This window comes from Nannospalax galili, unplaced genomic scaffold (assembly GCF_000622305.1).
Source record: "Nannospalax galili isolate Female #2095 unplaced genomic scaffold, S.galili_v1.0 scaffold548, whole genome shotgun sequence".
In the NCBI taxonomy this organism is placed as follows: domain Eukaryota; kingdom Metazoa; phylum Chordata; class Mammalia; order Rodentia; family Spalacidae; genus Nannospalax; species Nannospalax galili.
In genome coordinates, this window is record NW_008358999.1 from 475,989 (window position 1) to 488,000 (window position 12,012).

General features: G+C 44.3%; 1 protein-coding gene across 2 annotated transcripts in view; it reads left to right on the top strand.

Annotated features, from left to right (window-relative positions):
* Fbxo42 (F-box protein 42) overlaps positions 1–12,012 on the top strand; it is a 92,745-nt gene extending 80,733 nt beyond the window's left edge. The window contains exons 5-10 of one of the 2 annotated variants that reach the window (XM_008822646.3): positions 4,717–4,870; positions 6,309–6,419; positions 8,581–8,677; positions 9,120–9,176; positions 10,145–10,261; positions 10,735–12,012. In XM_008822646.3, the coding sequence (XP_008820868.1) occupies positions 4,717–4,870; positions 6,309–6,419; positions 8,581–8,677; positions 9,120–9,176; positions 10,145–10,261; positions 10,735–11,850 (1,652 nt within the window). In that variant the 3' untranslated portion in view covers positions 11,851–12,012. The remainder of the gene's footprint in view (positions 1–4,716; positions 4,871–6,308; positions 6,420–8,580; positions 8,678–9,119; positions 9,177–10,144; positions 10,262–10,734) is intronic. The other variant, XM_029558401.1, reaches the window with a different exon arrangement.

A 12,012-nucleotide genomic window follows, 5' to 3' on the forward strand; every position in this document is an offset into this window, starting at 1 on the left:
GAGAGAGAGAGAAGAGAGAGAAAACCCAGCTTCCATTTTTCATTTGTTTCTGTATCACATGGGATACATTTGGTTTGCTTGGGCTACAGTGGGCCAGGCTGGTCAACTTCACAAGACCTGACCTTGTCTCAAAACACAAAAAAGGAGGCCAGGGAAGGAATTCAATTGGTAGAGTGCCTAGCATGAATGAACCCTGGGTTCAAGTATCATTACTGCATAATCCAGATGTATTGGCACACATCTGAATCTCAGCACTCAGGAGGTGAAGACAAGGGAATTAGAAGTCCATGGGACTGGAGCTCAGAGATTCAGAGTGCTTTCTGCTCTTGCAGAGGACCTGGGTTCAGTTCCCAGAACCTACATGGTGGCTCACAACCACCTATAACTTCAGTTCCAGGGGATCTAATGCCTTCTCCTGGCCTCCATGGGCCCTTGCACACATGTAGTGCACATATACTCACACAGGCTGACATACATACACATAAATAAAAATCATAAGTCTAAAAAAATAAGATTACAAAGTTCAAAGTTATCTTTGGTTACATAGCAAGTTCAGGGCTACCTTGGCATACAAGATCCTGTTTACAAAAAAATAGGAGAAAATAAATGATCTGGTAATAGAGCTCAGTAGCAAAACCCTTGGTTCAGTCCCCAGTACCTTATACATCAGCACCTATGCATATTCACACTAAGCAGATCAAATAAAGGTTATACATAACCTCATTATTTCATTTCAAGCTTGTCATTATCAAATGATTTTTGCAAAAAAATAGGTTTTCAGAACTCTGAGGATTTTGGAATTTCAAATGAGGGATTATGGATCTTTACTATATATAGCCTGTCAAAGAGGCCTTCCTCAGAGTGATTTGTGCTGATGAAGCAGTGGAGAAGAGCGCCTTGAATTTGTTTCTTATGTTCAAAAGTTGAAATAAAGAGAGGGCTGGAGAGATGGCTCAACTGTTAAGAGCACCGGTTGTTCCTGAAGACCTTGGTTCAGTCCCAGGGTGCGACATGGGTGTGCTTACATCCACATGGTAACTAACAGCCATCTGAAACTCCAGTTCCAAGGGATCCAATGCCCTCTTCTGGCCTCTGTGGGCAGCAGGCACCCATGTGGTACATTTACATACATGCAGGCAAAACCCTTATACACATAAAATAATTTTAAAAAATTAATTTTAAATGTTAAAATAGTTTTTTGCCCCAATTACATGAAGCAAGTATCACTTTTTGAACAGATCAGCTAATAGACAATTATGCTGGATAGCTTTAGTGTCAATTTGACACACCTGGGTTGAGGGAGCCTCAATTGGGGAATGGCCTCCATTGGACTGGCCTGAGGCCATGTCTGTGGGGAATTTGCTTTATTGTTGAGTGGTATGGGAGGGCCCAGCCCACAGTGAGTGGTGCCACTGCTGGGTGGGTGGCCCTGTGTTGTATAAGAAAGTAAGCAGCATTCCTCCTTGGCCTGTGCTCCAGCTTCTGCCTCCAGGTTCTTGCCCTGAGTTCCTACCTTGGGCTCCCTGATGAACTATGACCTGGTAAGATAAATAAACCGTTTCCTCCCCGAGTTGGTAGTACTCATGGTGTTTTGTCACAGCAATGAAGAGACAAACTAGGACAGAAATATAAAGAAGAGAATAATGATTACATGTAACCTTAGCATTCAGAGTTATCAGCTGAGACAGGGCATACGCCTATAATCCCAACACTCAGGAGACTCAGGCAGGAGGGGTATAGGCCAGTCCCGGCTACATAGCAAAGCTTTGGTTGAATAAACAAGCAACAACAAAAATTCCCAGAATGATCCACTGTTAGTATCCTAGGTTTTCTTTTATGCATGTGAACACATATTGGAAAAATAAATTATTTTAAAGTGGGGTCAATTTGCCTAGATTTGAATTCTCTCCAACTTACTAGGCATGTGACCTTGGGGAAATTAACCACTTTGTGTCTGAGTTTCTTTATTCAGATATTGGGGATGATAACAGTGCCAACCTGGTAGGGTTTGCAAGAATTAAGTGATTTAATTACATTTAAAGCACTTGGAACAGTAGCTGGAGTGTAATGCCTGTTAGCTTAGTTGTTACTGTTTTATCACTTGGTACTTTCAGTTTTCACTTAATAAAGTTTCAACGCAGTTCTGAGATAATAAAAGTAAAGGAACATGTACTTTTATGTATGTGTATTGGGGGACACTTGTACATGTGGGGTTATGCTTGTGGAGGCCAGAAGTTGACATCAAATGTTTTCCTTAATCACTCTCCACCTTATGTTTTGAGACAATCTCTCACTGAACCTGGAGCTCCAAGTCTTCAGAGAGCCTCCTCTGTCTACCTGTCCAGCACTGGGATTACAGGTGTATGCTGCCTCACCTGGCTTTCACTTGGATGCTAGAGTTCTAAACTTGGGTCCTCATGCTTACACAGCAAGCACTTTACCAACTAAGCCATCTCTGTAGCCTGAGAAACACAGTTAAAATAAATTTGGGGGGGGGTGCTTATTTTTTATGTGTATGAGTGTTTGCCTGCATGTTTATGTGTACCCATGCATGCAATGCCCACAGAGGCCAAAAGAGGGTGTCAGATCCCCTGGAGCCAGAGTTAGTTTGTTAGCTGCCATATGGGTGCTGGGAACCTATGCAAAAGCAGCCAGTGCTCTTAACCACTGCATTATCTCGCCATCCCAGAACATAATTATTTCACAACAACGTTCTGCTGTATCTATAAAAGTTGAATTTTCAGGGCTGGAGAGATGGCTCACAGTTAAGAGCACTGACTGCTCTTGGAGAGGACCCGGGTTTAATTCCCAGCACCCACATGGAGGCTAACAACTGTCCATAACTCCAGTTCCAGGGGATCCAGCGCCACCTTTTGACCTTTGTGGGCATTGCACGACAATGCAGGCAATACACTCACATAAAATAAAAAATTAAATAAAATATTTTTAAAAATAAAGGAAAATCTTTTTTAATGAAAGGTTGCATTTTCATGTGATAATGGGCATATAAATAAAAAGAGGCGCTGACAAGATGACTCAGCAGGTAAAGGTGCTTGCCTCCTCATGTGCATCATAAACCCATCATGAGCTAAAAGCACACTTAATATACCTAACCTACCAAATACCATGACACAGCCACACAGAATGGTGTAGAGTATCAATTGTGTATCCTTGTGACCATGTGTGCACCCTACACACAAATAAAAGTTAAAGAAAATAATTTAAAGGTAAAAAGATATGAATATTGTTCTTGTTCAAAATACTCAAAATAAGGGGCATCTTCTGGTGCCTGGGGAGTGCTTATTCTGAAGCAGCAAGCATGTAGGGCTTCCTAGAATTTTTGGACATGTTAGGTGGCGTGTAGGTGGCCGTGCTCAAAGCAGTCTGTTGTCAAGATTATGCCAGTCAAAATTGAAGTCGTGGGTGGATCTCTAAGCCAAACAGGTTCATGACTTGTCTCATGCGCTTTTTGAAAGCTTTTGCTGAACTGGGTTTCTTCAGAATTTCTCAGAATTATTGGAACATCCCAACCAAACCAATTAAAACAGGTCCTTCATTTTGATTCACTCCCAAGAACTGTTGTGTTTGGGGACAGCTCCGCACCTGCATCCAGGCAGAGTGTTCTCCCCTGGAAGTCACGGGGAGGGAGTCTCTTACATTCTGGCTAGTTGAGGCACATGTTGTGTAAAGTTGCATGGTGTTCTTTTATGCATATGTTATTTATTTTATTTCATATTTTATTTTATGTGAACGTGTGTATTGTCTGCATATAGGTAAGTGTACCTGTGTTGTGCAATGCCCGTGGAGGTCAGAAGAGGCTGTCAGATCCCCTGGGACTGGAGTTATGGACAGTTGTTAGCTGCCATGTGGGTGCTGGGATTCGAACCGGGTCTTCTGTAAGAACAACCAGTGTTCTTAACCGCTGTGCCATCTCCCCAGCCCCACAATTAATTTTTTATGGTGTTTATGACCCCTAGATATTGAGACAAATTACTTTGACTATGCTAACAGTGATACGTTGTTGTTGTTATTTCAAAGACAAAAAGCTCTCAAAATTTATGAGCCTGTGAGACATTTGTTACCTGAACTAGCTTCATACTTGTATGTAGCTGAGGCTGCCCTTGAACTCGGTTGTAACTGGGCTATGGCCCAATAAACCCATCATGAGTTGAAAGTACACATAATATACCTAGCCTACCAAATACTGTAACATAGCTACACAGAATGGTGTAGAGTATCAATTATGTATCCTTATGACCATGAGACTGACAGGGAGTGGAGGTTCCCTGCAGTACCCAACATTCTCAAGAAAGTATTGAACCATGTCTCACTAGCCTAGTAAAAGATCAGAATTCAAAGTATGATTTCCCCTGAATGTGGGTCACTGTAGCAGCATTGTAAAGTTGAACCAAGTTAAGTTGGGGACCATTTGTATTTAATAACTCTAGTAGCCTTTTGGGATAGGTACCTCTCTCTACTTTCTGGAAGGAGCTAAGTAACTGTCCTCTAATTCCTTTTTCTCTGTGCTGACTATAAATATGTATAAATCAGTGGTGAGTCTCTCTTGGACCTGCAAACCCAGTTTTCTCTCCCCTCCTCCTTGGGCTTGGTAGTGTTTGTTCCCATCTTGTCCTTACAGGGAACGGTGCTCCATGGCTGGCCTAACAATGTGTTGCTGTGAGCTCCTGAAGCCTCACTTGGTCTATTGCCTTCTAGGGTCCTACCCCTCCCCAAAAGCTGGAGCGACTCTGGTCGTGTACAAGGACTTGCTCGTGCTCTTTGGGGGTTGGACGAGGCCAAGCCCCTATCCCCTCCACCAGCCAGAGAGGTTCTTTGATGAAATTCACACCTATTCACCATCTAAAAACTGGTAAGCCACAAAGATTAGCTGCTTTGAATCTAGAAGAAATGGTTTGTTTTTTTTTTATTACATTTGTGTGTGTGTGTGTGTGTGTGTGTGTGTGTATGTGTGTATGCATGTGCATGCCACAATATGTGTGTGGAGGTAGAGGCAAATGCAGGAGTCGGTTTTCTCCTCCCACCATGTGGGTCCCAGGGATTAACCCAAGATTAGTTCTTTGCACCATGTTGGGCATCTCACAGCTCTAACCCTCTTTTCGACTGCATGGGCACCTGCACACACGGCATATACTTACACAAGACATACGCATACATGTACATATGAGTAAAAATAAATCGCCTTTAAAAAATTACTGAAAAACAAAGAGTCCCTGGCAAATTGGATGAAAAACTAAGCTGGGTGGAGGGCGCATGATGGGGCCTGCTTACAGTTCCAGATGTGTAACAGGATGCCCTTAGGCAGCTAGAACCTCTTCTCCAGGGAGGAAAGTAGAAGAGATCTATTTCTCATCTAAGAAAAAAGAGCATGCCAGTTGATGGAGTCTTCAGCTTTGGCATCACCTTTCCCAGGAGCAGTGTGGCTCCAGACGGTTCCTCTCACTCCACATGTTCTGAGATGGACTCCTTTATTGTTCAGACGCGTCTGTCTTAGCGGCAGTTCTGCTCCTTGCAGAGTTGCCTGTGTTGATGCAAAAACTCAACTTTCATCTCAAAGGGGATAAGGAATAGTTTATTCTGGAGCCAAATATGAGTGCCCATGGCTCGGGAACACAGATTCAAGTTATTCCTAATTCTGTGTTCTAACTTGGTAACAGTTTCATGAAGTTTTTATAGTAACAGAACAAAACTGTAAATCAAGACACTTTTCAAATACATTGGTGGAGACATTAGAGAGGCAGGTTATAGCAAGACAGGGAGAATTCCACTGTAGGCCTCAGTCAGACCCTTGGGTTAGTGAAAGCTGGTGGTCTGCTAAAGTAATACATTCCAAAAGGTTTTTTTATCTGTTAAGTCACTGGATGTTAAGTCAGAAACAGAGGTGGGCTAGGAACGATTATTTACATGCTAAAGATGGCCCAAGATAAATGGTAATTAGGTTTTGGACCTACAACATTCCAAACTCTCCACAGTCACTCAAGTTCTAGTCAGTTGATAAGCCTTGCAGAAGGTTTGGTTTCAAGATGCTGTTTTTTTCTGGGAACTTCCATTTACACCGGGTACATGGTTCTTGGCAGCTTGCAAGTGGTTGTAACACGGGAAGCTTGTGGTTGAAAAGCTGTATGTGTCCTGTGCTGTGCTCCCTTTACTGTCCTGTTACTGCCTCTGCTAGGAAAGTGACAGGGCTGGCATTTTCAGTGAATACTTGAATTACAGTTTTGAGACGTAAGCCTATGAGATCTGGAACAAGTGGCGCTGACTTCTTGGCTTCCTTTTGTCTGTCACATTAGGTGGAATTGCATCGTAACCACCCATGGACCACCTCCCATGGCTGGCCACTCCTCCTGTGTGATAGAGGATAAAATGATTGTCTTTGGTGGCTCTTTAGGGTCTCGGCAAATGTAAGTATATTTGCTTTGCTTCACTTCATGTTAATGTGAAGGTAACTGGTCTTAGCAGACCAGAACAGTGAATTAGTCAAAGTTGGTGTTCCTGAGCATGGTCCTCATTAATCCAGTTAGTTATTTCACCCCAGCATTCAGTTGTTTGGTCCCTTAGAAAACTTGCTCTATAATTTCTGTTTGTGCATAGGAGCATGTTCTTTTTTTTTTTAATTTACTATTTTTATTTTATATGTATGCATGTATTTCCTGCATGTAGGTAAGTGCAACCGTGTTGCATAATGCCCGAGGAGGTCAGAAGAGGCTGTTGGATCCCCTGGGACTGGAGTTATGGACAGTTGTTAGCTGCCATGTGGGTGCTGGGATTTGAACCTGGGTCTTCTGCAAGAAACCAGTGTTCTTAACTGCTGAGCCATCTCTCCAGCCCCTCACATTCTTTTTTAAAATATTTTAAAAATTATTTTATGTATGAGTGTATTGCCTGCATGTGTGTAAGTGCACCTGTGTTGTGCAATGCCTGTGTAGGTCAGAGGAGGGCGTCAGAGCCCCTGGAACTGGAGTTACAGACAGTTGTTAGTTGCCATGTGACTGAACCTGGGTCCTCTGCAAGAACAGCCAGTGAGTGCTCTTAACCACTGAGCCATCTCTCCAGCCCCGAGGATCATATTTTTGTGAACCTTCCATATTGTCTACTGTCTTGGGCCTATGGAAAGTCACATTTCAAGAAGCAGGGTGCTTCTGTATCACTAGCCACTGCTGGCTGTGGCAGGAGCCGTGGAGTGCTCATTTTTCCCATGCTTTGAAATGGCAGTTGATGAGCTGTCAACAAGACAATCATTGCAGACCTAAGCATGCCTTCTGACAAGGCTCACCAGCTTCACATTTTAAAATCATTATGGAGGGGCTGGAGAGATGGCTCAGCAGTTAAGAACACTGGTTGTTCTTGCAGAAGACCAGGGTTCGATTCCCAGCACTCACATGGCAGCTAACAACTGTCCATAACTCCAATCCCAGGGGATCCAACAATCTCTTCTGACCTCCATGGGCATTGCACGACATGGGTGCACTTACCTACATGCAGGCAATACACGCATACACATAAAATAAAAATAATAAATAAAAATGAAATCATTATGGAGAATCAGGAGTTCAGGGTCATCCTCAGCTAGATTGCAAGTTTGAGGCCAGCCTGGGGTTCATAAGAATCTGTTCTCAATGAAGAAACAAACAAAAATAGTAAATAAATAAAATAGTTATGGAGAAAGATAAAAGGAACTAAGGAACTCTTCTCCAGATGAGAGGACTTCGGGTTTAAGTTTCGGAGCCCTTATTTTCTATCGTTTTCTCTGAACAGAGGATCTTAGAGAGGTGTCTGTGAGCTGGAGGCTGCCAACCAGGCCTGTATCTCTCCTCATTGCTTTTTGTTGTTTTAGTTTTTGAGACAGTCTTGCTTTGTAGCTCTCTCTGGCCCTGAACTCATGCAATTCTCCTGCCTCAGCTCCTGAGTGCTGGGGTTACAGTGCATGTGGACACCATGCCAAGGTCATACTGAGAAGGTTGGATCCATCTGCAGCTTTCCTGAGCCATTGTGAAATTACTCTTTGTAGTCAGAATCAATAAAGATTTTTTTTTTTAGCTCCTACACAATGACAGAGATACCTTTAGAATCTTTTATTTTCTCTCCCTTGTGGCTTTTGTTTTTGAAAGATGGTAATTTGACCAGTAGCTGTTTCCTTCTGTCACTGATAAACTTCTATTTTGGGTCTCAGTGTGTCTGCAGACATGACTCATGAGACCTTATGATCTTAAGACAGATTTAAGTGCTGTGAGCATAGCACTTTGCCTAGGAGTCTTTATAAATGAACTTGCATCTGTATCAGTTCTCAAAAGGAGCAGTATTTCTGCTCACGGGAAAGGATACCAAAAGTAGAAAAAATACTTTCTTGTTTAGTCTGCAGAAATGGGATTCAGTTTTGGTCTTTTTTATTCTGAAGCCCCTGAACTCGAGGAGACCATCTCCGAAGCTCCTCCAGTCCAGACAGCCTGTGTGTATGAAAACGGTGTAAGTTTCCAGGCTGGGCACAGACAAATGAAACTCCCCAGCCACCTATGTGGTCCCTGGAGCTCCCAACTTCTTCATTATTTTGTCCTTACCTCACAGGAGCAACGATGTTTGGGTCCTTGACCTGGAGCAGTGGGCGTGGTCCAAGCCTAACATCTCAGGCCCCAGTCCTCATCCCCGAGGTGGCCAGTCTCAGGTGCTTAAGAATTTAAGTATTAAGTAAATACAGTACCATCTTTCAGTTAGAACGGGAGGGGGAGGAGGGAGCCAGGTAAGAAGCTACTGTGTGCTAAGCCAAAGAGAATTTATTTTCCCACCTCCCTGCTTTTATTAGTTTTCAGCTTCTAATGGGCTGTATTATTTATACTTGCTTTAGATGATGCCTCTCCCCAAAGCATTTACTTTGCTATTTCATTTCTTAAGCGAAGTCTACATTTTATGTGGTTGATACCCTCATGTTGATATTTGTTTAAGTTAGAATGTGTCTGTTTAGGTGAATCATCAGTAATTTGTTCAAAGGGAGAGAATTGACATGGTTTGGGGAGAACTGGGTAATTAACATACTCAATGTCACTGAAGCATGGGGAGTCAGATGCCTGTGTCTTTGTAGTTTATTTGAAATTTCTTCCCCTCCCCAGATTGTTATAGATGATGCAACTATCTTAATCCTTGGAGGGTGTGGCGGTCCCAATGCTGTGAGTACGGCTTAGGTGACATTCTCCTCACACATGCTGAGTGCTTGTTCAGCAAGCACATACGAGAGGCTTCCTATGCATTTTCACTGTTAGAATGCCTTCTCCATGTTGGGTGCATAACTATCTTCATATGTTCTGGCCTTTTTCTCCATCTTTGTGGGGGGTGGGAGATAGTTTTAATCAGAAACGTTTGTCTCTTGAATATTTCTGAACTCTTCTATTCCTATTTTCTCTTTAAGCTATAAGGTTTTTTGTTTTGTTTTGTTTTGTTTTTGTCTTTTTGAGACAGGGTCTCCCTGTAGCCTCAGCTGTTCTGGAACTTACTATGTAGACCAGGCTGGCTTTGAACTCACAGAGATCTGCCTGTCTCTGCCTCCTGAGTGCTGGGAACAAAGGCGTGTACCACCACACCCGGCTACTTTTGCTTTTTTTTTTAAGGGAAAGGCAATGGGACAGAAAAACAGGCTGATAACTGTGTCCACGCGGTATTTGCTTAAGAATGCAGACTGAGAAAGTTATGAATTATATATTATTTCTCCTCTGCCCTGTACCCCACTATACACACATGCATGTGCACACACACAAGGAATCATAGGCCAAAAATAAATAAATAAAGCAGTTATAGTTGATGGGTCGCAAGAACAGTTCATGTACCAGGACAATCAGTGGCAAAAAATGAATGAATGAAGGCATGAATAATGAATGCAGACACAGCTGATGGAGTAACTGAGGACTGAGGCAAAGCCTCAACACTTTATACTAGTCAGCACAGCTTTGAGACAGCACTTCTGATGCATACAATAAAGATGGATGGATGGATGGATGGATGGATGGATGGATGGATGGATGGATGGATGGATGGATACAGAGTTTAAATATTTAAATAAATGTTTAGGTATTTAAAGCTTAGAGCCTGCCTGTGAGTTGTACACGTCCCCCGAGCTCTGATGTTGGTCCTTCTCTTCCAGCTGTTCAAGGATGCTTGGCTGCTGCGCATGCACTCAGGTTCATGGGCCTGGCAGCCACTCAAGGTAGAAAACGAAGACCATGGTGCACCAGAACTGTGGTGCCATCCAGCCTGCCGGGTAAGCGGAGAACTGGCTGGCCAGCAGGAGAGGGCCCAAACTGGAAAACCAAGTTAATTTGTCACACTTCAAGGGAGATTTGTATGGAAGTAGAAAGCAGCTTGGTGTCATGAAGTTTCTTTAGCATTTCCTGTGTAGATGAGCCGCTTGATGGGAAAATTTAGGGGGACCTGCTCATTCCTTTAAGCCCTAGCTCTAAGCATCCCTTTGTCTACACAGTGTCCCCCAGGGTCCCTCACACAAACTGAATCTTCCTTCCCCTCACCGCACTTCACAGCTAATGGCAGGACCTCACACTAGCAGCAGTTGTTCCTGTGTGTGTCTGTCTTTCTAGCCAACATAGCAACTGTTACTTTCATCTTCATGTCTCAAGCTTACAAAATGCCTGGCCCATTTCTGATGACTATGTTTGTAGTTGTGTGAATGATGGGAATTGTGGGCAAAGCTGTGAGCACAGGTCCTTTGTCTTCCAGGTGGGACAGTGTGTGGTGGTCTTCAGCCAGGCTCCTAGTGGGAGAGCGCCCCTCAGCCCCAGTTTGAACTCTCGCCCATCACCTATCAGTGCCACTCCTCCTGCCCTGGTTCCTGAAACCCGAGAGTACCGTTCCCAGTCTCCAGTGAGGAGCATGGACGAAGCGCCTTGTGTTAATGGCCGCTGGGGAACACTGAGGCCCAGGGCTCAAAGGCAGACTCCCTCAGGTTCCCGGGAAGGGAGCCTTTCCCCAGCCAGAGGAGATGGCTCTCCCATCCTCAATGGAGGGAGCTTGTCTCCAGGAACAGCAGCTGTTGGGGGTGCTTCCTTAGACAGCCCTATACAGGCTGTGTCTCCAAGCACTCCATCTGCCTCTGAAGGATATGACCTAAAACTGGGACTTTCTCTGGCCCCCCGACGAGGGTCTCTACCAGAACAGAAGGACCTGAGATTAGGGTCAGTAGATCTGAACTGGGACCTGAAAGCTGCTTCCAGTAGTGGTCATGTGGATAGCACAGACAACAGGACAGTTGGGGGGAGCATCAGACACCCTCCAGAACAGACCAATGGTGTTCACACCCCACCACATGTGGCCAGTGCCCTTGCAGGGGCTGTGTCCCCTGGTGCCCTGCGTCGGAGTCTGGAAGCCATTAAAGCGATATCGTCCAAAGGCTCCTCTGCCTCTGCAGCACTAAGTCCTCCTCTTGGGTCTTCTCCAAGTTCCCCTGGGAGTCAGAGCCTGAGCAGTGGAGAAACAGTGCCCATCCCTCGCCCAGGACCAGCCCAAGGAGATGGCCATTCCTTACCCCCGATTGCCCGGCGCCTGGGCCATCACCCTCCACAGTCACTCAATGTTGGCAAACCCCTGTACCAGAGTATGAACTGCAAGCCCATGCAGATGTATGTGCTAGACATTAAAGACACCAAGGAGAAGGGCCGGGTCAAATGGAAAGTGTTTAATAGTAGTTCTGTGGTTGGGCCTCCTGAAACCAGCCTGCACACGGTGGTACAAGGCAGAGGGGAGCTCATCGTATTTGGAGGACTCATGGACAAGAAGCAGAATGTGAAGTACTACCCAAAAACAAACGCCTTGTACTTTGTTCGAGCAAAGAGATAATGTGTTCAAAACCCCTCCCTTTTCTGTGGCTTTTAATTTGGAATTTTCCAGTGTGTGAGCATTTGGATTGAGAATTGGGAAGTCAACAGCATTACTCCCACAAACCAAAACTCTGGTTCCAAGCCTGACTCACTCTAGGCTGGGATCAAATCTCCATTAAGA